Genomic DNA, 27,819 nt, shown 5'->3' on the forward strand with positions numbered 1-27,819 from the left:
GAACTTTTTCGAATCTGTCTGATGTGATTTGCTAGATTGAAAAGCCTTTTCAGATATCATCTGTACGATTAGTTCAGGTTTCAAAAAGGGGGTAGAAAATAGTAAAATAAGCAAACTTACCAATGTCTAACCGTACGCTTTTTTAAATATAATCCATCTCTCTCCATCTACATTTAAATTATTAAATTCGACTGATGTTTTATGCACTTTTCCAATTGACAAAATTAAAATTTCTCCGAGCGCTTTTTTAACAAATTAAATTTTTAAAGAAGAAATATTCTTTTAGTTTCTTATTTCCACGTAGTATTTTAATTTAAAACACGCCAATTTAATAGGGAAAAAACATTATAAACGAAGAAAAATCGATACTTCACATAATAATCTTCCATACATGTAAATAATCACTTAAACTCTTAAATTTTGCATTCATTTTGAAGTAGATTATAGTAAAATATGAGGAGGATCGTTAAAAATAACATTTGTAAAGGTATATAGAGGTTATTTGCTAAATTACCAAGCTACTATTCATCTATAGAATCGCTACCGTGTTGAAAAGTGTTCTATGTTCTCCATTCTAGCCATTGATCAGTGGGAGTTGTTATGGTGATATTGCTAACTATCGCTTTCACCGCCTACTTCTAACATCTGCTGCTCTGTTACATCTTTGCTAGAAAAATTCACCTGCCAAACCTACTTAACTGATAACACCTGCTATGGTAGCATATGGTGTCATTCAGGTTTCTACATCTGGTGTTAAGTAAGGGTCACTATGCCAAAATGAGTAATATCCGAGCGAAAATCTTGAAAGAAATCATTCAAAAGAAAGAGATAGAGTATCGACTGTGTTGCTTTATTGGATATTGTTGGATGAATTTTTATTATGCCATATTTCTAAGAACATAAAGACTTTTCAGAATGAGAATTTTTGCTGTTTTTGGTATTAAACTCCTTGATATCTTGTCGATGGTGATGAGGATTCGCTACGAAGAAATAAGCAATTTTAAGAGAATTTTTTTAATTATCGAGAAAAGGGGGAAAATATTCAGATTTTTGGAGCAATAAGTAAAAATATTTAGATAAAATTAGAATATTTTGGGCGATTTTATATTTGTTTTGTGATTTTCATGTTTGGATCATTACAGTACTTTAAAAACTTGTACATTGTCTTGATGGTGAAATTGAGGAAAACATTACAAATTTTTTGAACAAAATCACTTATAAAACGAAAAATATCATAAAATTTAATGTCTTTGGATATAATAATTAAATATTTATCGAAACATCATCTAGAAACACGAATCTTGACACAGTCTACTTCAAAAATTAATGAAAGAGTGCAATACAAAATAAGTCTCATATCTAAATAAAACATTTAACAACATTTTAAAAAAAATAATTACGCTCGGTACATAAACAGTAGGTGCTTAATCAAACGTGGATTAAAGTGTACAAGTAGTAGTTAGTGCATTGTGATGTTTTAGTAAGTCAGTAGTTTTCTAAAATGGCTTCGACTGCAGTTTATTTAGTGTAAGTAATCCAAAAGGTGTTCTGTACAAACATTTAATGCGAAAACACAACCTTAAGAGATCACTCGATGCCGAGTTTGCCAAGGAAGCTCTACACCTACATTGGATATCGGGAATCGAAACCAAGCAGAACAACTGAGATAACCTAGAAGAAGATACTATGGCGTAAACTAACGACTCCATAGCACTATATTATCCACGAATACAATATCTTTCGTGTACTGTACGCATCATACTCTACAGCTCTTCTTCATCCCTCTTCATAGAGCAACGTTGGAAGATGCTGAATTTTAATTTAAACGTGATGTACCTTTAGAGCTACAATTGCATAATTTTTCTAATTTTTTTAATCGATACTTAATTCAATAAGAAATTGCATAGAAAGAAAAAAAGGACAAATTTTATCTGAAAAATTTAGCATTACCCAAAAGTTCGACAAAATCACACACAAAAAAATAAAATAACAACATTCACGTTCAGGCTGAAAATTATACACTTTTATATCTAAAAAAAGCAATTTTTTAGATGATTTTTTATACTTTTTTACACGTAAAGAGAAGATATTTGCCTTTTTTTTACAAATTCTTCTTTATGATATGCCAGAAGAAATAATTTGTCGTGAAAGCAAGTAAATTCCAGTAGGAGAATAGAGACACGCCAAGGGTGGAGCGTGGTAACTATCATTCATACTGCACCTTCCTCTTTGGTTAAGCCAGTTTATCTTTGGAATCAATTAACTCCACTTTGACATATTTCTGACCCAACCCTCTATAAAATGCTGCATATCTCTGCTAAATCCAGTAGAAATAGTATTTCTATCCAACATCAGTGGATTTTCATGTTATACAATATCATCTTATCACTCCTACAAATAGTAATTATATAGAATCTGTAGATTAAGGATGCTGTGGAGCTACTGGATTAAGGAGAACTAGTGATGCTGTAGAGCTTGTATAATCATAACGTTTTAGAATTCATAGAGATTGATGGTGTAGTATATATCGATAACTGTGATGATGTAGACTCTATAGATGATGATGATGAATCTATAAATAACAGTAATGCCGTAGAATCTATAGAAAATGATAATGCTGTCCAGGATGTGGTGCTGTAAAATCTAGATAACGGTTATATTGTAGAGTCTACGAATAATAATGATGATGATGATGATGATGATGCCTATTGCTAATGGTAACGTTGTACATCTTATATAGCCTACATAACGCTGTAGAGCTTGTATATAATAGTGATGCGATGGAGCGTAAAATAATGATGCTGTAGAGCCTATAGATAATGGTAATGTAGATCTTACAAATATTCATTAACTGTAGAATTTATAGATGATAATGATGCTGAAGATGATCTTTAGAGGATGGATAATGGCAGTATCATAGTTTCTACAGAGGTTAGAGCCTATAAAAATCCCCAACTGTCGATAATATTGATGAATCAATACAGCTAAAACAAATTATAATCTATAAATGACGTCATAGAGAAAGAAAATCAGCATCAATTCAAATTCCCTTTCGACCAATAAAAATTAATAACTAACAAATTAACTAGGAATTTGCATATTTCCACACAAACAAGGCAGAAAAAATCGATTGAAACACTTAAATAAATAATGTGACGTTACGTAATGTTTAATAAATACATCACGAGACGGTCGATTTACTAAAACCACTCCTCGTAAATTTCCTAATCCCTCACTAAATACCCTCCTTTTTGGGAATTTCCGGTTGGAACCATAAATAATAAATTACCATATTATCGACAGGATGATACATATTTATGAATATTTATAAAAGAAAAAAAATATGTTGGGAAGATGCGGGATGATGATGAGGAGCGTGACTAGAGTGAACGTGATTGTGCACACACTTAAAAAAAGAAATTAGTTACAAGAAGTGAAGGAAGTAACTTGGTGGTTAAGTAAATATTTGAGCTGGCATGCAGACTACTAGAATACCATACAAAGGTCACAACTGGTGTTATTTTTATATCTTCTTGTTCCTGTAAATAGTGTGTGTTCTACAAAAATAAATCATTCGTGACGTTGTCACTCGTTTATTACTTACTAAATATGAAAATTCTCTTTGTAACTTTACTCGTTTTATATTTTTCCAAGTTATGTTACGGTTAATTACATGTTACTCAAGAGAAACTTTGGGGTTTATTAATGATATTTGCGTTATAAATTCGTATTTATAAGTTAAATTATCTTTCTGTTGCAAGTCTAATTTACACTAGAACTTGTACACCGTAACTCGTTCTACTTCTAGGTGTAACTTGAGGCGTATTTTATGCTGCATCTTGTAATTAAGCTGTAAGTTACAGTATAAATTACGCTTCAAGTTATACCCAGAAATAGAGTTTACGAAGGTTGTACTGTACTGTAATTTGTACTCTATCTTAAGCTGTAACTTGTTCTGTTGTTACGTATAACTTGAAACGTAATTTGTACTGTATTTTCTAACTAAACTATAATTTATAATGTAAACTGTACTGTAGTTGTACTAGGAATGAACTACATGCAAGACAGTAACATTAAACTTGTAACTAATTATATATTTGATCTTGTAACATACCAACGTATATTTTATACTGTAACTTGCACTATGTATTCTGTTCTGTAACATACACAGTAATTCGCATTGAAATTTAAGGTATAATTTCTATTATAACATTATAAAATCGTAACTTGATGGTAACATATGTAAGAATACAGCTTACTTAAATAACAAATAAATAACAGAAGAAAGAATAATCAAGTTACGTTTAAAAATGATTTTATTTCAACACTAAAAATGACAACATTTTGTATTTTTAGTCGTTAGTAATCAATCGTAAAGAGGGGAAACAACACTGAAAATCCCATTCGGTTAATGCGTAACGGAGTAGGAATATCAATGATGTTCATGTTGGGGACCACGTGACCTACAAGGTCCGGACTCCACCCACTTCTTTACCGGCCTGACAGCGGCAGGTACAGAATCTAGATGATGAATGATGGCCACTGACGTCACCCGGCACGCGGGAATGTCACGTGCCACCGGTAGAATAAAGTTGATGTTGATACAAATGGACATTGTTGCTCCTCGTGTTGTACCTTGTTTGAGAGCCAAAACACAGTTTCCTTTTTTTTTTTTTTTATTTGTTGTAGAGCGTGACGTTTGCAGAAGGTGAGGATTCCTCTATTGTTTACGCCACATTTTCTCACCCTGCCATTCTGCTAACCATTAACGGGAAACTAATTTGATTCAACGCGTATTAATATGCACCGTGTTACGCGCTAATTTACTCGCTGCGCATTGCCCACGATAAATAATGCACGAGAGATATTTATTAGAGGTAGAGCATACTTACAGAGAATTTTAATATGTAATCTATGATTGGTACGTGTTCTAGAGTTAACATTCTCCATTTTTGCAGAAGTATGGACCCTTTTTGGTACGTGGATGAGCTCTAAATTGGGGAATTGTAAGGAGTAACACAGAATCGAGCAGGATTAATAGCGTGATTATCTAGACTTGAGCCGGATTTAGAGAAGTGATCGCTTGGAGACGAGCTAGATTTAGGGCATAGTTATGTAAAATTGCTGGATTTATAGCATAATTGTGCAAAATTCAGTCGAATTTACGGCATAAATGCGTCAAATTAAGCTAGATTTAGGGCATAACTATGTAAAATTTTCAGATTTAGAGCATAAATACAGCTGGATTTACAGCATAAAGGTACAACGTTGAGCATAATTCTTGGATGCTGAGCTCGATTTAGGGTATAATTCTATAAAATTTGTCCATATTTAAAGCTTAAGAGCTTGATTTACAGCATAATTACCCGGTTAAGCATAGTAACAGAGCATTATTAATCTAATTATATACGAACAGGCCCCTTTAGAGAGCTTGGCATAGAGCACATTTCTTCATCGATCTAATCACACTACTTACTCGACTAAACACAAAATGCCACCGATGACGTCACGAAGCCATTCATCACGTGCCGGAACACGAACACTTTCCTCATTTCAGACAAAGTAACACATTAAAAAAAGTTACAGTTACTCCGCACGCATGCAGAACATTAAACCTCAAACAAGTTAATGGAAGAAGTAAAGAGTAAGAACATCTGCAACAAGATAACCCGAAGAATAATTTAAAAAATTAAAGGAAAAAATTAGGGATTAAAAAAGGTAATTTGAATCGTCACACAAAGCGTAACTGCAGTGTGTTGCTATCAACAGTATACTGGGCGTTGGGTATATACTTGGGCGTTGTCACGTTACGGGTAAGTGAACTCGAATTTTCTATGTTTCGCTAACTCCGTTTATGTCTATTGTATTCCAGTTAATTGTGTTTCTGAGAATGTTCATTAGAATTTTTAATGTTACGCTAAGTTCTGCTGGTAGAAATGTATACACTCCTATACACTTTCTTCACCGGTTACTGGTTTATTTATACACGTTTATCGTTCGTGACGTATTCAAATTTCCATTAATTAAGTTTTATATAATTAGCGTAAATTTAAAATAGCGTAACTTTCCCTTATCTAACTTGTTTACACTCTTACAACTCTTACAGTAAGTAGTAACGACGACTGTCGTTGTTACTTATTTACTGCGTTACTCACTATGCAAATACTATTTATCTGTCCTTTTTATACCGTTTAAAGGCGTTTAAACTTGATTTAATTACGTTATAACCTCATTAAATTAGTTAAAGAAGCTCACAACGTTCTGTGAGTTACGCATTAATGTATACATTATCGTACTCTTCAAGGCAATAATCTTCGCCAATTACTTCATCTGTTCACGTTTATTGTTTGTTACGTATACAAATTTTAAGTAAAATGATGTAGAATTTCATATAGAAACGTTTTTTATACTGCTTAAATGCAATTAAACTTGATTTAATTACGTTGTAACCTCATTAAACTAGTTAGAAAGGCCGCAGTTGCTTTATGACGTTCTGTAACCGACTTAATTAGGTTCTGTAGCTGAGTTAACGGTGTTCTAACGTTCTAGTAACTAATTTAATTAGTTTACAGTATTCATTAAGAAGATTTTTATACTAATTAGTAAAGAACAGTAACTAATTTGGTGTATCTCTACAAAAGAGTTACTGCTTTAAATTAATTGTGATACTACTTAACTGTATACGACTTAATCAAGTTGTGATACTATTTAACTAACTAGTGAGCTAATTTATGATTTGTCAGTAACTAATTTAACCAATTTACAGTCTTATTTAACTAAACAAACTTAATTAAGTTTACGGTTAAAGTAAATTAATTAAGTTTACACATATTTTAATAACTAATTTAACTAAGTTTTGAAGGTGTTTAAGTAAAATTAAACTACGAATTTACTAATTAATTATGTAAAAGTGAATATCTCTCAATTAAATATGCAATTATTGAGGTAAATTCTGCAAGAATTTAAGCAATATTTTTGCATAATTTTTTTTGCTCCTGGATAAAGAGGATGAGGAGGATAAATGAAGAGGAGAAGAGATTTATTTAATTAAATAAGTTAAAATTTATATAAATTAAGCAATAAAGCAAGTAAAACTAATCATATGCGCATTTTTGGTCAGACAAACAAACGAGATTCCCTACTAATAACATTAGTTTACTGTAAACTATAAAGAGGAAAATAATTATAAGTGGCAGATCATTAATAATAAAGATGCTTTCCTATTGTTTCCTATGAATCCTACTAATGATTAAATGAATATTATGCGTTCTAAATTGTGTAATTTCTTTAATAAATAGTCTATTTTTATATAAAATTATATATTTTTTAAAAAATTCACTTGATAAATCCTCACAGTTAAGAAAAATTATCTGGATAAGGTATCTGGATGATCTGGATAAATGCCAAACTTTCAGTTGAATTCACACGACTAATTTATAAAATTATCTGAATCGATGTACAGTACGTTGATAATTTGTACACCTTTTTGTTTCTATTTTCTACCAGTTTATTGCGATTTTTTCTGGAAAAATACAGAATTTTTTTCGAATAAAATGAAGATTTGATGTGCCTGGATGCTCATCACTTGATAAGATGCTGATCTCTGCATTCATACTAAAATTCCTCGATTTTGATAAAATTTTACGATATTTTATGCATAAATTCAGCTTAAATTAGCATAATTTTATGTTTACTTCATGTTTTGAGTGTTTGCAGTTTTGTAACCCTATTATGTTTGTTTTTTTGGAGGTCGAGAAAGCTAGGCGCGACGCGACGCGTCGCTCCGCGCTTCCTTCTTTAGAATGGATAAAATTCTTTTTACGTATTTGATTTTTAACTTAAAAAGTTGAAATTATTTTGTGTAGAGTTTATAAAAAATAAAATCGGTAAAATATTTATATGAAAAATATAAATAAAAAGATTTATTTTTGAGTGAAAACATACTCGCGCCGCTTCGTCGCGTTGTCAATTCTTTAAACAATCGTCCTTATGTTTAAATTGGCAAACGTTTGTTCATTTTGATTTAAAATAGAAAAACGGAAACAATTCGTTTAAAAATAGTAATTAATTCACACTAATAGAATAATATCTTCAACAAACAGATTTTGAAATATTTTAAGTTTCGCGTCGTCGCATGCGACGATAAGGCGTCATTAAATTAATATAAAATATATATAAAAAAACTGTCTAAAATATCTATAAACATTTCCCATTTATCTATAACTGTAATTCGTTCTCATATTTTAAAAATTTAATTAAATAAAATCAATTAATTTCTAAGTTAGGAAGCGACGCGCGTCGCGTCGCTTCGCGTTTCCTTTAAACACCCCCCATTATGTTTAAAAATCTTCACAAAATATAGTTTACCCAACGTCCCTCGCGCGAAATAAAGCGTAATGGACAGACATTACTTAGTTAATAACAACGGAAAGGGAATTTTTCAGCTTTTTTGTGAACACTACATAAAAGGGGTGATCGTTACTTTGTAGCTAATATATTCATTTTGAAGTACGATACACCCTAAACGATGAAAGATAAGGTTACTAATCTCCCGATAATCTAAGAGAAGAGCCATAGCTCGAGCTTCTTCTACTACTTTCCAGTGTTGTCACGCCCTACAGTGTTTCTACATTAGTGAGGATTAGACGAACGTGCCAGATATCCCCCTTGTATAACTGGTTTCATTAGAGGTTGCTTCTATGCTTCACCAACGTATAACGTCCATTAGAGACGAATTTTTCTAAAAAATAAAGGGGATATCGTTAATACTTTATTAATAAACTGTACTACTTCATAAATGCACTTCCATTCTAAAAAAGAAGCACCCCCTGCTCCTCTCCATTAAAGAAAAATCTTAATTTAGAGAACATAGATTTTAATAATGAGTTTTTTTTTAATGGTACGGGTGTTAAAGTTAGTTTTTTTAATGTTACAACGAAGTGAATGTGTATTTTTTTCTGCTGGGGTGAGAACTGTAATAAAAGTGCTTTTTTAGACTTACAAAATATCTATAAATCTACCACTCGACTCGATAGTTATCGTGTTAAATGCTGGATTTTTTACGCTGTTCTGAATTATTTTCGATGATATATTAAGCTAGAAAGATAAAGGTAAAGTGTGGAATTAATACAGATTTTTTGGATAATTTACTTAATACAATTAATTCATTCATTTGTGTTAGCAGCAAAATTTTATTATAAATAAGAGTTAGATAGAAATATTTTACTATTAAGAGCCCATTCATGAGCAAGTTTTAACTGTTAGAATCAGCCCATTCATAAACAAACTACTATTAACAGCTTGTTTATGAATGAACTTTCATTCGTGAGTAACTTGTAAGTATTACAGGCCCATTTGTAGTCATTTCATTATTAAAACCCAAATTACCGTATAAAAAACAATTAACGCTATTCATGAATAGTTTTTACTATTGACAGCATCTTCCTGACAAATTTTTTTAACAGCACATTCAGGTAAAAAATTTTATTGTTAACAGATCATTCGTAAATCGCCTTTAACTATTAATAGGTGTACAGTACTAGTGGAACTGTTAATGGATAAAAGTTGCTCATTCGTGAGCAGCTTTTAACAATTAACCTCATTCTTGCACTACCTTTATTATTAACAGCCCCAATCACCAGCTACCTTCTACTATTAACAGTCACACTCACGAGCAACCTCCACCATTAACAGCCCCACTCGCAGCCTTCCGCCATTAATAGCCGAACTCACGAGTAGCCTTCTACTATTAATAGCCCACTCACGAACAGCCTTCTACTATTAATAGCCCACTCACGAGCAGCCTTCTACTATTAATAGCCCACTCACGAGCAGCCTTCCACCATTAACAGCCCCCCACTCACGAGCAGCCTTCCACCATTAACAGCCCCACTCACGAGCAGCCTTCCACCATTAACAGCCCCACTTACGAGCAGCTTTCTACTATTAATAGCCCACTCACGAGCAGCCTTCTACTATTAATAGCCCACTCACCCACTCACGAGCAGCCTTCCACCATTAACAGCCCATTCTTGAGCCACCTTTAACTATTAACAATCTATTCACAAATAAAAATACTATTAATAATTCATTCATTAACAAAATTTACTATCAAAAACCAATTCATAAAAAAAATTGCTATCAATTCACCAGCAAGTTTTACTATTAAAATTAAATAAAAAAAATTGAATTATTTTAAATATTAAATAATAAAACATTTTTTTAAAGGTTAATATTTTATTTTATAATTCTTAAAATAGATGCGAGAGATATTCTTGTCGAACGAAAAGTGCTCTGCTTAATTTTAGGTTAAGTAAACATTATAACATCCCTTCGTTAACACTTCATTTGACGTTGTTGCAACTACATGATCCTTACATAAGGAATTTAATGTTATCAAGATAATAACCTTTAAAACTAATTTAACTTGTTTTAATAAATTTTTAATTTTAAGTTTACTTAAATTAATGTTTTATCAATTAAAATCTCTGTTAAAAATGTATAGAGGTCAACTACTTCAAATAATCAATATACATTTATAAAATTACTAGATTTTAATGATTAAAACTATTTAAAATATTTAAAATTATAATTTTAAAATAAAATTTTGCTTAATTTAAAATTTTTTTTAATTTAATGAATAAATTACTAATTAATACCATATGGATAACCTGGATGAGATACTATGATTACTCATTCAGCATCACAGGATAAACTGTGATGCTATGGATAACCTCGTATATAATTCGCTTCTTTTGCAAAAATTGTGCAATTTTCTTGAAATTTATGATTTTTAATGGAAATTTATTTAATTTTAATTCACTTTTATTAAAACTTTTCGTGAAAATTAACTATAAAATGCTTACATTCAGTCGAAATTTGCTCTACTTTAAGATGAGCTGGATGAACTTATCTACATTATCTTCTTTTATACAATATTGTAATTAAATTGGTAATTATATAAAATTATATTTATATAAGTAATAAAGTTATTTAAATAAAATAATTTTATAAATTTATACGCTATACAGATAATTGTTTTTGATATTGATATAAATTGTAACAGCTATAACGATCATTTAAACGTGAAAATTGTATATAAATTCAACTTATCGCATCTACAATGATAATTTTTCCACTTTTTCAGGGAAATTTTATTCAAATTTTTAATCATTATTCAACTAAATAGCCATAAATCAACATACAAGACATTGATAACTTGTTCAAGTTAAAATAATCTGCTTAAGAAATGACATTGTCTACGATCCTTCAAACAAGAAAAAAGTTATATAATCTAAGTTACATCTTAATAAATTCTATGTTTTAAAGGTAATTTTGATCATTTTTCATCGACAAATTTAAAATTTTAACTCAAAATAAGCTCTTTCTGATGTGAAACCATGCCAAAAAATCTCGTATAAAATCATGTTTTACGCAAAATTTGTATAAAAATACTTCTTTAATGCATCAAAAACATTAAATTTTATATATTATAATGTAATTTTAATCATATTTCTAATTATAAACTTTAAGATTTTAATTGAAATTAACTTATTACTACTATAAGGAGACTTCATCTACGATCATCCTTAGTGCAAAATTCTCATAAAATACATCTGAAATCTATAAAAAAACATCAGATTTTAAAGATTTAAAACATAATTTTAATCATTTTCCATATTAAAATGAAAAATTTCAATGTAAATTAGCACCTAAACTACTCTCCTTCACGTCAAACATTCCTTATTCATGCTTTATAAAACGGAGTTTCTCACTAAAATCCCCGAAATTAAAGATAAAATTTCGTTTTTAGGGAATTTTTCCTTGTTTTTAGCAGTGTTAAAAGCGAATTTAGCGTGGAGGGAGGCGATAATTTTTCGTTTCATCCTTGATTGCCAACACAGTGTTAAAGTTAAGTCTTTTTAAAGGAGGAATTCCAGATTTTCTCAGATCGATAATAAGATGATGTGAGTGAAGACATCAGAAAGGAAAAGATCTCAAGGGATATCTAACTCCATTTGGGAATCAATTCCTAAAGAGAACTCAAACAGCAGTTAAAAGAATAATTGAATGACAGATTGCATATGTTATATATCTAATATATCCTATACAAATACCTGCCATTATGTCCTATACAAATACATATTGAAATTCATAAATCAATTTAACTGCAAACTTTGCACGGATTTCTTTAATTTTTTTTGTCTTTTCTAGATAAGAATTTAAGGAAATTTTTGTATTCTCTTTCCTTTTCCTGACTATAAAACCCTAGGGAATTTTTAGATTTTTTTTCTATTCTAATTACAAAATTCAAAGAAAATTTTTAGTTTTTTTTCCTCTAGCTATAAATTTTAGGGAAATTGTTCTCGGGAATTTTTACTTTCTTTAAATCTACAGAAATTTCTTATATATATATTATATAAATATTATTTATTTATTTATTTATTTAAAAATACACTAATTGAGGAAATTTTTGTTTTTCGCTTTAACCACGTATTTTAGGGAAATTTCCCTAAAATCAGTGGTTAAATTTTTTCTCGAGAGTTTTTTTACTCTCTTAATGTAAACAAAGAGTAAAAACACTCGAGAACAGTTTCCCTAAATTCGTCGTTAAAGGGAAAAAAACGAAAAAAATTTCCCCAAATAAGCCATTTTAAAAAAGAAAAATTATCAAAATATTTTCTATAAACTTTAAAAAAATTTGATATTTTTTCTTTTATAAATGTACTATTCAGGGAAATTTTTCAGTTATTTTTCCCTTCAACCACAGATTTCAGGGAATTTTTCAGGGAATTTCCTTACTTACAATAATTGGAAATCTAGGGACATTTAAAAACTTTGCTTTATTTTAAATTAAATATTAAGATTTTTTATTATTTCAAAGCTCCAATAGCAAATTTTGTATATTTTTAAATAGAAATGAAAAAATCTTACTTAAAAATATAAAAAATTCTATTGTTTTAGCTTCAGGTGCATGATTCCAGAAATTTTTTACTTTTTATTTTATTTTTGACTATAAAAAATTTAGGATAAGTTCCATCTTTTAATATAAATGGACATTTTTCTGCTTTAATTATCATTAAAGTATAAAAATCCTTTTTAAAATTTCATTTTATTTCATTACTAAAATTGAAAAAACCCTAGAGCAATTTATAATGTTGTAAATTTGTATTTAAATAGAAAAATCAGAAAATTTCCCTTTTTTCCCTTATATAAATACACAAAACAGAAAAAAAACATTGAAATTTCCTGACTTCACTTATTAAATAGAAAAATGTACAGTACAGTCAAGGAATTTCCCCTTTTTTAAAAAAAATATTGAGGAAATTATTACACTATAATTATAAACTAGTAAATATTTAAGTATAAACTTTCCTGAAATATATTAATATATAAAAACGGAGAGAAAGGAATCCCTTAACTTTTCTTAAAAAGTAAATATAAAAATATCCCTAATTTTTGTAAGTTTAAAGGGATTTTATTCCTTTAAATATCTTAAAAATTAGAGCTTGTTTACATTATATTTGTTAAAAGTTACGCAATTTCCCCATTCCTTGGATATAAAATTAGGGAAATTTCCTCAGATCGACATTACATTTGGGGAAATTTCCCCAAATATAAAATTAAAAAAATATTTATTGTGCGCAGAAAAGTCTAAACAATTCTAATTGTACTGTTTAAGAATTGATTGGGGAAATTTTCCCTTTTTCCCTAAAGCAAAAGGATAAATCCTAGAAATAAATTTCCCTACACGAATCCATACACTAAAACAAGGAAATGTAAATATTTCAAGTTAAAGAGAACAAAATGTAAGAAAAAAAATCGAATTTATACGTCAAAAAATGGCAAATAAAACGAATTTTTGGGAGGAGTAGAGCTATAAATCACTAAAAATCTTTTACGAGGCAGAAGAGGAAAGTAAAAAAAAAAATTCTGATAAAATTAATTTAGTAAGATATATATCACTTTAATCATGTAAATTTTTGTATGAAAGTGTGGTGGATTTTTGTCATTTATGAGGGTAAATGTTATAAGATGAATCGATCGAAAGGGGATTTTAATGTAGACAAATATTGATTTAGATTTTGGAGAGTTTCTTCCAACAAGTCAACATTGTGAATGAAAGTAGAAACAAGTTGATAGAAATCCATTTGCATTGTTCTCTTCCCCCCATTTTTTCCTTACTATTTTCGCAGAGGATAATGACTTTTTTCCTCCATTGTTTCCTTTAAATTCAACATGTTGATGTATTGGAATATAATTAATATGTCTAAGTTAGATTGAAGTTACTAGAATTTTTGGTTTTTCTACCATCGTTTACTTGTCTTGTATTGTTAAAGAATTATGAATTTATAGCATCTTATAACGTTATTAAATGTTAGATCTTTAATAAGGTATGGTCTTCATATAAATTCAATATAGAATATCTTGGATTTCTAGCATGGATTTTGTAAACATTTGTATATTTTAGTTAAAATACAACTAAATTTTTAATCTTATATAAACTGAGAAAAAGAAGGATTTCTAGCATTTATACGCTATGAATTAAGAAAAATAAACTAGGATTTATACCAAGGATAACTTGAATATATATTTAAGTATGACCTTAGAACACTAGGATTTCTAACGACCTCGAAACATTAGGATTTCTATCAAGGCATGGCCCTAGTGAACTTGGATATCTACCAAGTCATAACCTTAGTGCATTAAGATTCCTATGAAGTCAGGCTTTCTATCAAAGAATATCCTTAGAAAATTAGGATTTCTATAAGGGCCTTAGAAAAACCCCATTTTTAAACTTATAAAGGTAAAAAAAAAGGTCCAAATTAGGCATATCATTTGTGAGAATAAGATGTACAGTAGCCTATCGATTCTCGAACGTCACACGACATTCAAAAATCAATATAAAAATCCCCAAAAAAGGGTGCGATATTTTCGTCTCCCCATCCAATTTTTCCAAGAATTTTTTCCCTTTTTTTTGACAAGAGAATATGATTCTTTAGAGGAAGTTTTATCTGTTTACCTATTTCTTTACAGTGATTTCGTGTCATGCACAGTTTTATCTTACAAATGGTTTACTCGATAACAAAAAATTGTTGGTGCTAAGTAGAGATTCTAGTATATCTTCTTTCACACCAGTTAAGATAAAATTTGAAGCAGGAAAGATGAGTTAAAGACGTCGTTTCTGGCTCTGCTATTGATAATGCTGTATTTAGAAGCTGTATCAGCTACAGCATCCTTCTACGTTTTATCTGGCTATAAGTATTTTCTGCTAAATCTGAAGGTGATGTGACGCTGTTTGTCTTTCCATCATCTCATTCTCTGATGATATAAAATGTGTTTAAAGTGGATAAAATTTTTGAGATATTTTTCTAGAGAGGGGATACCTCGAGATGGATCTTCTCTAACAGGAGACTCAAGTTTACTTCGTACAGATCTTCAGAGAATTAGCTGAATAAAATAATGTGGTATATCTTATATAGCAAACTATACGGTAGTTTATACAAAAAATTAAATCAAGAAAGGAGTTTTCTATGTATATAATGAGAATTAACGTTAGATTTCTTACTAAAGTATAGATTATGTGTAAAAATTAATTAATTGTTGATGTTTTTATACATAAATTAAAGCGAAATAAGGTGGTCCCTTTATAAAATTATAGAAATAAGGATATTTGTTTATATATTAAGGCAAAAAATATGTAATTTTATGTATAAATATCATGCACTAAACCGTAGAATTCCTTTTGAAGATGCTTGATTTTGTTATTTAATTTATTTTTAAGGTTATAAGTTAAAGATAAATGGATAAATTAATAAAATAACGCATTTTTTATATAAATACTTTAATATTTTTGCAGGGAATGGTGCCTTAATAGATCTTCCCATTAATAAAAAAAAGTAGATTTTTATATAATAATTCTAGAATTTTTATTACATAAAATTGCCTAGAAATGCTGAAGATGATGCAGAAAAGGAATATCGATAGGGATTTGGAATATAGCAACTTCAATTAATCTAACCGACATTGAGTTCAAGCGATGTTTGTGCATCGACGACACACGCTATCAGACCTCATTCTTTCTGGCGACTTTCCAAATAAGGAGTGTGGCCCACGTCATACATTTAAGTATTGTTGCTCTCTATGGCACTTTAAGTAACCTATACTATAATCTGGTTGGCCGAATTCCTTTGGGAAAGATTCTATATAGAGAATCAGCCAAGGGCGACACGTTTCACTTTCTCCTCAGCATCACTAAAATGTCTAAACTATCCTCCTGACTAGAGGCATGCACATAGAAGAGGAGTTTACTGTTAAAGATTAGTGCCTTTGGGCTATCTAACTGTCAAACGTTTTCATTTGTTAACAGACTTCTAACGTGGTTCCTACTCTTCACAAATAGCTTCTATAACGTTGTAACTAGGCGTATAAATCGATAGATTTTGTTTAAATTTACAAGGAAAATATACAGGAATTAATTTAATTTTGTTTATCTCCTTTCTTATTGTACATGATACTTACAAAGATAAGAAAGAAAATATATCTATATATTTTTTTACTCCCCTTCTCTAACTAACTAAATAATGAAGTGCATGTTCAAACAATGCTATCTAATTTCAACAGTAAAAGTCAACAATAATTAAAGAGTTGAAAGAAATTTATAAAAGTGACGTCTGTTTGACAACAGGGAAGTAAAATAGCAAAGTGCCAATTGATAAACATTATGTTGCTCTATACTTTTGTACGAATGGCAATGATGCAACCTGCTCTACATCCTCCCTTCTACTTGGCTTCATACAGCAAATTTTATAAAATCAAGCCAGAGTATTAAGGGAATTAAACGAATTTTAGAAAAATATATAAATAAAATATTTAAATTAAGTATTTTATGCACGAAAAAAAAAGTTTTGTGACTCGTTCCAGAAGACGTAAACAGTAACTGGATAGGAAATTAAAAATAAAAATGCTTGCACATGTCTGACGTGATGTTGATTTAACATTTTTTTTTAAAAATTATTATTATTATTTCCTTAGATTTTAAGTATTTATTCAAGGAAAATTCCTTGAATTTTCTGTGTTTAGGGGAAAAAAGTTCATCGTAAAAAAGACTTCCTATTTTCCAGGGAAAACTCAAGACAAAATGCAGAAATTTATTTAGGTAAAGTAACCTTTTTTATGATATTGTAAGGGGAGAACAGGGAAATTATTTTCATGAAGAACATTCTTAATAAGAAGATTAGGGGAAAATCTCTGTAATAATACTATTCACGAGAAGAAAAGGGGAAAATTGCTAGAGAAAAAGAATACCATTCACCAGATGATATATAGAAGCAGATTCCTATTCATGATATATATAAACCTATAGGGATATTAGTCTATGAACCAGAATGAACAGGGAAACTATAAGGATAAATATTCTTATGGCTTTATGAAGAGTATGAATAGAGACATTTACGATGATAGGAAAATAGGATATTTATCTCTATTCATAAATCTATAGAGATGTTTATTCCAATAGTTTATGAATAGGTTGAATAGTGAAAACTAGAAATAATATCCCTCTATCTTTACGATCAGAATGAATAGGGGAAATATCCCTATTTATAAACTAATATTTAGGGATATTTTTCTATAACTAGGGATTTTTTAACAGAGAAAAATATCCCTAATTAGCTTAAATAGAGATATTTTCCCTTCCCATTCATTCTGATATTAACGATATAGAGATATTATTCCTAGTCTTCACTATTCAGCCTATTTTTAAGTTTAGTTTTTAAATGTAATTAGGGATTTTTCTTTAAACAGTTAGTTAAAAAGATAAACTTAAAAATAGGCCGAATAGCAAAGACTAGAGATAATATCCCTACATCTTTACGAATTAGAAGAGGAAAATATCCCTATTTATAAGATAATAGTTAGGAATACTTTTCTCTAACTGTTTAAGGAAAAATCCCTAATTATAATTAAAAAATATGCTTAAAAAATGCTCAAGAATTCCTCATCCCTGCAACAGAATATCAACAAGAAAGTTTAAGAAGAGAAAAAGTCTCGAATTCTTTCAGAAAATAACACTCGATTTAGAAAGTATTGCCACAGTTAATGCAGGGAAAAAAAGAAAGAACACCTTAGGGCGAATCCGATTTTTTTCCCTAAAAAAAAAGGAAAAAAAAGGGTAATACTTTTAAACCGATCCAGGCGTGCATATCGTGACGTTGGCCCGATAATGTACGAGGTTTGAGAAAGTGGAATAATGCACCTGCCACGACTTATTTCGATAGCTGCAACGTACAGAGATCAGTCTTGACATTCTTCTACAATGCTTTCCATTAAAGAATGTCACTACTCTGCACTCTGCGCTTTTTTAACTTCACTGAAACAATTGACACACAATACTCACTATCGAATGTCCTCCCCTACAACCCGTACAAAAATAAAAGTAAAAATAATATATATTGATACCTTCTACACGAGTTACTTATGTAAAAATATGTTAAATGATGAGTAACAGCTCCTTATGTTACGTTCGAGTGAAGAATTTCATTTAAATTTTTAATAAATTGTAAGATTTTCGAGGCATTTTAGTGCCTGTCACGCGTGTAAAAAAAAATCAATAATGTTATTGATTATATTAAATCCAAGGATTATTAAGTGTATTTTTCTTTTGGGTTAATGAAGACGTCGAGGGAAATTTCCCTATTCAGCGAATGTATTGAATATGTTTTTATTTCAATATTTACGGAAAAATTGTGTTAATTGTGAAGTTTTAGAATTATTTCTTATTCCTGTAAAATCCCTAAGGTTGAAGTATTTTGGGGATATTTCCTTCCTTATTTTCGTTTAAAGCCTATTTTATATGAAATGTTTTAGAGAAAATAGGCCAAATGTGTAAAACCTAAAGGATAGAATACGTTTAGGAGAGGAATTAACGGTAATTTTTTATACGAAAAGAGCATTATTTAACATTCTTTCCCAGTTAACAAGTATTATTATATAAATTAATTGATAAAAACATCCCTCCTCTAAAGCTATAATGAAAGAGCGAGTGTTTGTTCGTGAAATTACCCAAAAATGTAATATTTAAAGAAAATTCCCTATAGTTAAAGCATTTTCAGGATACACAGCACGCTTATTCTCGCGTACGGCATTTTTACACGAAAAAATTTAGGGAAAAAACGTTAAATCCGGGAGAAAAGAATACTTTCTTGTAAAAGCAGCATCATTTCACAATCGTTCCCAAATTTAGAAGCATTAACACGTGTTATTTTATTAATTAAAAGATAAAAAAGAAGCATCCCCGATACAAAAGTGGAGAAAATTAAACATTCATAAAGCACTTTTCCACCAATAAAACTGTTATTACATCAATAAAATCGGTAAAATTTACAACATTCGTCCATATCAATTAACAATAACATAATTAAAATTCAAAAGCAGATATCAAGTAACATTTGCAACAAAGTGTAACATAGGAATATCGAATGGTGATGAGAGAGAGAGAGAGGAATGAAGCGGATGAAAGAAGATAAAATAAAGATAGGGAGACAATACACAAGAGTGATTGCATAGTTAACGATACTATATATCATCTCCGTTAATTAAAGTCTTGATTAACTGAGAGATAGTGGCTGGTAGTTACCCTTCACTAACTTTCCATAACTTATACATTTACGGGCGATTTCTGTGCTGCCCCTGCAATTCCTACTTCTCCTCTTAACAGCGAAGTTAAGTTAGAAAGGTTAACTCGAAGGGGCAAACCGAAGCCAATGAAATTTACTCGACTGAATGCATTGACTTTATCCCAAAGTTTCCTTTCTACAAAACATCCAAACACATTTTATTCTCCTAATGTATATTCATTCGCTCGTTCGCGCTAGTACTAAAGTCTCTTTATGTGAAAAGTGACAAAAGAACGTAAAGAAACTTGAAAAATTCAAGATTGAAGCCAACTATTGCTGAAGAGATTGTGAAAATAGGAAGAAAATCATTTATAGAGACCCTATTCTAGTTCTAAACTTTAAAAATTCAAATGATTTCATTCACATAACCCTCCCTTTTTTATTTATATATTGATCAGTTGTTATTTTATGCCCTGGATTTATTTTTATTCTTCTCGTCTTAACGTGATGGAGCGTATTTTATTCGCTTCTCCCGTTTAAATAAATGGTTAAAAAGTTAAATTCTTCGATTAAATTTATTCTAGAAGGTCTAAAATTTTCACTTTTTATATAAAAATATAAGCATTTAGCTATAAAAATCATTCATTATTTGATATGGAAAAGACGATGGGATGAGGATGCTGATGATGAGTATACGAAGAAAAATTTAATTCCTGCGTTAATTTTATATCAAATAAATATAAATTTGTGTATTAAATTACTATAATATGTCACGAATGTTCAAGTAAACAGTGCAAACAAATGGATCAATGCCAAAAACTGTTTATAAATCCGGAGCAAAGTTCTGCTCTGATCTCGAATCCAGAGCACGAAAGTGGAGTGACCTTTTTATAATTAATTTATAATTAAAAAGTATAAATTTACACGTATAATTAATGGAGTATAAAGTGGATCGAATAGGAAAAAAATTATTTAATTTATTCAGAATAAATATAAATGCAAATAATAAACGATAAAATGTTTATAATAAATGGAATATGAAATGGATCAAATGTAAAAAATACTTTTAATTTATCCAGAATAAATATTCATATGAACTATGCAAGATTAAATAAATATTTACATTAAAATATATATATATAATAAATGGAGCGGAAAGAGGAGCAAAAAGGAGGAGTAGGAAATGAGCAGGAGGAAGAGCATAAAAAGGAGCACAAGGAAAAAAAGAAACAGAAAAAGAATGAGGAGGAGCAGAAAGGAGGAGTAAAAAATAAGGAGAAATTATTAAAAATATTTAATTTATATAAAATAAAGATTTGTACGAAATACATACGAGATACGAATATTTTAGAATGAATTTTTAATTGAAAAAAATAGAAAATTATACGTAAAAACAGTGAAATAAATGAGAGAATATTCAATATGGAAAGAGAGCAAACAAACGTATCGAACGATCAATAACTCGCTTAATAAATCCAGAGTCAAAATTCATTAATCCAGAGAAGAAGCAACGAATTACGAAAGTCAAGTAAATCCCTAGAAAATAAGCGAATGTGAAATCTTTACGACATCATTCATCCAAGTGGCAAACGAATGAGTTAAATTCTGTTTGTGTAATAACCAAGCAAAGAACATCACTCGGATTATCTGAGATTAACCACGTCAATTGGTTCAATTATCTTCCATTTTCTGCTGATAATTTAAATAATTTAATCTTCTCTTTACAAATTGATCTACTAACCAATCCGCAATATTTATTCATTTATTAAATTCTTCGATTTTTTTTTTCATGAATATTTTAGTTAAACGTTCATAAATATCACTCGTATTCAATTATGGACACTTATATGTGGTGTTAAATTTATAACTAACGTATTAAATATATATATAAATGTTTATCTATGATGTCTGTGAGGATGCGGAGGATGCAGAGGATAGAGGGATGCGGAGGATGAAGGGAATAGAGAATGCGTGTGAGGATGTGGAAGATATTCATCCATCTAGGAAACACGATATAGAATATTCTGAACCAAATAAACTATTTTGAACTGCCAAAAATGAGTTAATAAACCTAATATGAACGTCTAAATTATAGGAACCTGTTATAAAACTCAAGATGAACGTCCCGAATCAATTTTATTAATAGATAATGCTAAATAACGTTGTTTCTTTCGTATTTTATGATAATAGAAGACGATATTCATGTAAATGTAAAGAATATAATATACTTAGAACATTTATTTTATAAGGCCTGGTGCGAGCTAGGAACAAACTACAAAGATTCACACCACTAATGCTCCATCTTAGGACCAAACGTGAGCATCTGGAGTCATAATATAAGCATTATAAAAGCGAAAAATATTTATAAAATAACTTATATTCTTATAATTGACTTTATTTTGTTACGTGTTTCTGTAATATCAGCAATAAGATGAGCAATAACATTGATTATTTATACAAACTGCCGACTCACTTCCAACTTCTATCAACTTATTCTTCAATTATTCAATAGTATAACCATCAAAATAACCTTAATTTAGATTTATAAAGGTTAATAAAAGGAGAAGATATCGTTAAATTCCACACTTTTTTAGTTATGATGTCAGAAATGATCCTATCATCCAAGTTATTGAAGGAGGAAGAAAAAAAAAGGAGAAACAGCATCCTTAAATATTGAAGACGATCTACAAGCATTCATCTTATCGAGTTAGTTGTTGCGATTGTGATATTAATTAATTAAATATATAAGAATTAACCATTTATAAACTTAGGAAACTGTTTAAATAATTAATTTACAGTCGTTTGTAACAAAAGAAATATTAAAAAAAATTCGATTTTTTAAAGTTTCTTCCACCGCATCCTCATCATCTCCGAGTTCATTTCACGTTATTAATATTTATATTCATCAATCAAAATGGTCGAGTTGTAGTAAAAGGTTATAAAATTACAACAATTAATTCGATTTTTACGATTAAACAATTTAATTAAAGCGGTTAAAACCTTGTTTATTGTGATAAATGCATTCAGTAGATTAAAGCAATCGAACAATAAATACTTTCAACTTTTATAATCTTCTAAAGTAAATTTTAATTGTTAGTTCATATCAAAGATGGTGAATTGTTGCATTTCATTCGTGTTTAGTATATTAATGAAGTGATTAAATTTTATAATTTCGCACTTAAAACGTGGATGACGATGATTCAATTAATTATTTTTCATTGATCATAACATTTTTGCGCAAGGAGGATGCTGGAAAGTAGAAAGGATGCGGAAGAGCAAACAAAGGATATTGGAGAGAAATGGGAAAAATCAGAGGAAAAAAAACGACTTTTTAAACGTAATAAAGGAGAAAGAAAGATGAGAAAACATTAATAAAAAGTAATTAGCGTCTAATTATGAGACTCGATTTAAAGAAATTATATTTTTCGTAGATTATGATGATTTATTTATGTTTTTATCACCAGTTATCTTCTCTCTTAAGAAGAGTGCAAATGATATTTTTTGACTTTATAAGCGTTAATTTGATTTATAATCCTTTTTTAATTAGTCAAATATCTTTTTAGAATAATTCTGCATGATATATAACATTAAAATTTATCGAAATTATGCGGAAAATGATGTTAAAGTTAATGCATATATAGACATAAAAATGAAGGATTCTGCTATCTTAAACTGTGTAAAATTAATAAAATCTTGTGTAAAATACTTAAAATTATTCCAAAAATGCAAACTTTTTGAATTTTTTAAATGTTTAGGCTATTTATTTTATTATAATTAAACAAATGCTGCCACTTAGACTGTAACCGAGCGAATTTTGGCTTTAAAACTGATAACTTAGCCCATAATATTAACTGATAAGTTTAAAAAAATACCTAAGAAACATAAAAAAAAGCAAAAATATTCAAGAAATATAGTAAAATTTTATAATTTGAGCCGATTTTTTAATCTAAAAAAAGCAAAAATTTTACCTAAAAAATGCAGATTATATTCTGAAATAAAGCAAAAAAAAATAAATAATATTCTTTCAAACTTATATCTAAAAACTACGAACTTATTCTCATCTAAAAATTGAATATTTTAGACGAGATAAATTTGCGATTTTTTAGAAGAAAAAAAATCGCAAATTTATCTTCATTCTAAAAACGCAAATTCGCTTCAAAAAATTCAATTTTTTCATCTAAAAACTGACATTTATCGTATAAAAAAAGGCGCAAATTTCGCCTTCAGTTAATAAATTGACCTTTCGTCTAAAAACTGCAGCTTCCAAATCGTTAAAAAAATGCAAATTAACTCGTCCAGAGAAGGAAAAATCCGGCTCAAACCCGCTCACATCGTGTAAAAATGCAATATTTAATTAATTAAAACCAGCAATTTCCCTGCAAAAAAAAAGAAAATGCATTTTTTTACAATGGAAAAGGTGAAAGGTTCCTTTCGGAATAACGATTTTCTTCGAATGTGTGCTGCAAATCTTCGTATTTTTTACTCGTTTCGAACGAGTAATCTGCAGCATCCAGAAAATCCGGAGGATCGAGAACAAACGTCTGCATCCAGAAACGATGATGGTTGTCGTGAGGATAGGGAATACATTGGCAGACATACGAACGTCTTTAGCGCCATCATTACCTTACTCACCACGATCTCTTACTTTATCTTCTCCCCACTTTTACTTAAATGTTTCTATAACGTAATATAAAATCGACCCTCTTTAAATATACATAACGTTCCCTCCTATAAATTATAGGTGTTGTATGGAAGAATACGAGGACGAGGGGTGATTTTTATACTGTTTTCTTAATGGAAAAGTTAGATAAATTCGCGTTTCTCTGTTATAAAATGTGTTTCTGAATGCTCTAATTATTAGAATTGGGTGTTTTTTTACAAGGTTTTGTACACCGGAAACGTGTTATACGCCCCGCAATTAACAGAAAAAATGCTGCTTTGTACGCTTTAACACGCGGAAGAAATGAGATTTACCCCATCTAATCTATGGTAAAGTATATTTTTACTCGTTCTAATCGGAGTTTTTGCACGCTCTAACTGTAAAAAAATGCATTTTTTCATGCTTTAATCCGTGCAAAACTGTATTTACCCTACGAGAGTCTTATTTTTATACAGTTCTACACCACACTACGCAAGAATCTACGCGATAAAATTAACATACGGAAAGATTAGGAACGGAGAAAATTATATTTTAATATTATTTCACGCACAGATCGTCAAGAAAATAGATTTCTGCACACCCCACTGCCAGACTATTAAAAAAAATAAATAAATAAATACATTTTCTCACCTTTGAATTGGATAAAGCAATAGAAGAAAACAATTGCCTACATTGTTAATATGACAGAAGAGAGAGAGAGAGAGAGAATAGATTTTTAGCATAATGGAAAATGGACAGAAAGCATAAGAAGGGAGCGAAATTTTCCATTAATTCGCCACGATTAAGGAAGAAGAGAGGGAAAAAAACTCTTAATGGAAATCGAAAATGCCAACGATATTCATCACGCGATTCTTGCCTCATTTGTCAATTGTTAACGCTTTTTAAGGGGGAAAAAGGGGTAGACACGTACTCACCTATGGTAGTGATAACAGTCAAAGAGTAAAGGAATGCTCCAGAGAAAGACCATTGTGCAGTAGCTTCTGCTTCGTTGCCATCGTAACCCTTCTTAATCTCTCTGACCAGTTTAGTTTGGAAGGTGCGAATCTCGTGTGTGACTAATTTCGTCCAGTTCTCCTTGTACAGGACGTTGAGCTCTAGTGTGATGTCCCACAATTTCTTAACTGTTTCGTCTCTCATCTGCCTGACTTCGTTATCCTTCTTCTCTTCGTGTGGCTTCTCCAGAGCACGAAAGGCGAATGCCCCCATGATGCTGTATGCAATAACCAGGGCGCAAAGGCCTACGTGAGAGAACATGAAGGCCGTAAATTTACGGCAACACGTCTTACATCTGTTTTCGTTTGGCCTCTTTCTTTGCCTTCCGGCTTGCCTACGGCTCGAGCGTTTTCTCTCCAGCGCCATAATCACCCCACACGGGAATTTTTCTTAGGCACCGCACTCACACAACATACACGTCACCCGCACGCGGCGGGGAATCATCACCGGGACACGTAATAGCATCTTACATTTGTGATTTGTTGCATTCTTGGGCGCGGGATCGTAATCTTCTCACCGGAAGTTACCTATCAGGCATGGTATCCACACGGTCCGCATCACTACTGTTAAAACGACATGGCATCCATAGCCCTGTGTCAACGGCGCCTCCACTCTCTCGCACGTCATCACGGGATTGACGTGACGTCCGCCGCTATGCCGCTGCGCCCTCTTTACGCCGTTGGCGCAGTGTGCACGCTTCCGGTCTCGTTATCGTACCTTCCTACTGCATGATCACGTGGACGAGCTACGTCACCCGGCATCAACCCGCTCTTATAACGTCGGTAAACACGTCACTCGCCCTCTCCCTCTTCCTGTTTACGTCAAATATCCGTACTGTATACCGTAAATACTTAAAAAAATATTAAAAAATTACCAGCCAGCCCCCTAAAATAGGGAAGAAATACCTTTATAAAGTAAGGTCTTACACTCTTACGTCATACCAGTCTATCGTCGTCACGCTGGTAGAAACGGCACGTATTTCCACCCCCCCAAATTGGAATTAGTACAATTGATAAATATTAAATGGCGGATTTTGCATTTGAAATTCGATCATATTTATTTAATTTTTTTAGATAAAGAGCTAAAAAATTTTTTAGGGGGAGGAAACTCTAGAAAAACCTCCAAGTTTGAAGTGTAATTCGATTGAATAGGTTTGAAGTGTAAGAAATATACAGTGGGGTGTGTGTGGGGGGGCCTTCTGTTGGCGAATAGAATGCATAAATTTAGTGGCAATCATCAATCACTGTCTAAATTTAGTCCCCGAAGGGAAAAAAATGAGATCAATTTTTCCAAAAAAATTAGTTCTATATATATATATATATATAGTATATTATTATCCAATTGATTTTTTATATCTTTATATCATTTAAGTTTCTTTTTAATTTTATTAATTCTTTAAAACACTTTTGCATACTTATATTGTATTTATCGTGAATTTTGCCTAATTTTAAATGCATGCGGTATGTATATCCCACATTTTTAAATTAATTTGAGTATTTACGGCGAGCATATCTTCTATTTATGCATGATTTTAGGCACTTATAGAGAATATATCCCTTATTTTTCCATGATTTTAGGCAAAACAGCGAATATATCCCTCATTTTTGCATGATTTTAGGCAAAACAGCGAGTATATCCTAAAGTTTTGCACAATTAACTAATACATTTTAAAGTATTACTATATGCATGAGTAATATTTTCTAGTTATTTAGCGTAACATTTTAAGTATTTATAATATATATACCCTACGTTTTAAGATAATTAACGTTGATACTATATGTCGACTTTAATTACCTTAAAATTAAGGCATTATACATTGTAACATAACTCACATTTAAGGTATTTAATTGCTTATACCTTACACTTTAAGGTAATAATTACATTAATGTTTTCTATTCATTTCTGTTGTGAGGCAACGTCTAAAAACAGACCATTTTTATAAAAATTTTGATTAGAATTTCATCAAATTTAATTGTGATACAATTTTTTTTAGATTTAGATTATTATTTTTCTAAAACTTTTTAAAATTTCTTTGATATTAAATAAAGAAAAAATAATTTTAAAGTATTTTTTTCTCATTTTTTTTTTAAATTTTAAACAATTTTAAATGAGAAAATGATTATTTTTCTTACGTCAATTCTGATTGAAATTGATTACATAAAGTTCAGTTTGAACACGTGTTTATACACGTGTCTCTTAAACGTCCTTATACACGTGTATAATTGTGTTTAAATTATATTATTTTAACACGTAAAGAGAAAGTAAAATGAAGGAAGTAATAGGTAAAAACGATATATTTTGCAATTGTGTACACGTTTAATCCCTCGATTAATTCGCAGAATACACGAATAAGTGTGTATAAATGTATGTAAAACGTGTATTTAGTGCATAAAGGGTGTACAAAACATCTCAAAATAGAACATATTCTGCAACTATTAACGTGACTAATAAGCAAAACAATGCGAATTCTATAGTTAAACTCCCGATTAACCGGCAGAATACTCGAATAACCGTACACAAAATATATTCTCATAATCGTATTTACAGCAT

At 30.2% G+C, this 27,819-nt stretch overlaps 1 protein-coding gene across 1 annotated transcript in view; it reads right to left on the reverse strand.

The window, feature by feature from the left end:
* The window catches only part of LOC111637865 (TWiK family of potassium channels protein 7-like), a 92,682-nt gene extending 66,768 nt beyond the window's left edge, over positions 1–25,914 (reverse strand). Inside the window, exon 1 of the mRNA XM_023383456.1 lies at positions 25,191–25,914. Within this exon, the coding sequence (XP_023239224.1) occupies positions 25,191–25,635 (445 nt within the window). The 5' untranslated portion in view covers positions 25,636–25,914. The remainder of the gene's footprint in view (positions 1–25,190) is intronic.
* Between the last annotated feature and the right edge of the window lie 1,905 nt (positions 25,915–27,819).

The sequence above is a fragment of the Centruroides sculpturatus genome, unplaced genomic scaffold (genome assembly GCF_000671375.1).
Source record: "Centruroides sculpturatus isolate CEXI.00-Female unplaced genomic scaffold, Cexi_2.0 scaffold251, whole genome shotgun sequence".
NCBI lineage: Eukaryota > Metazoa > Arthropoda > Arachnida > Scorpiones > Buthidae > Centruroides > Centruroides sculpturatus.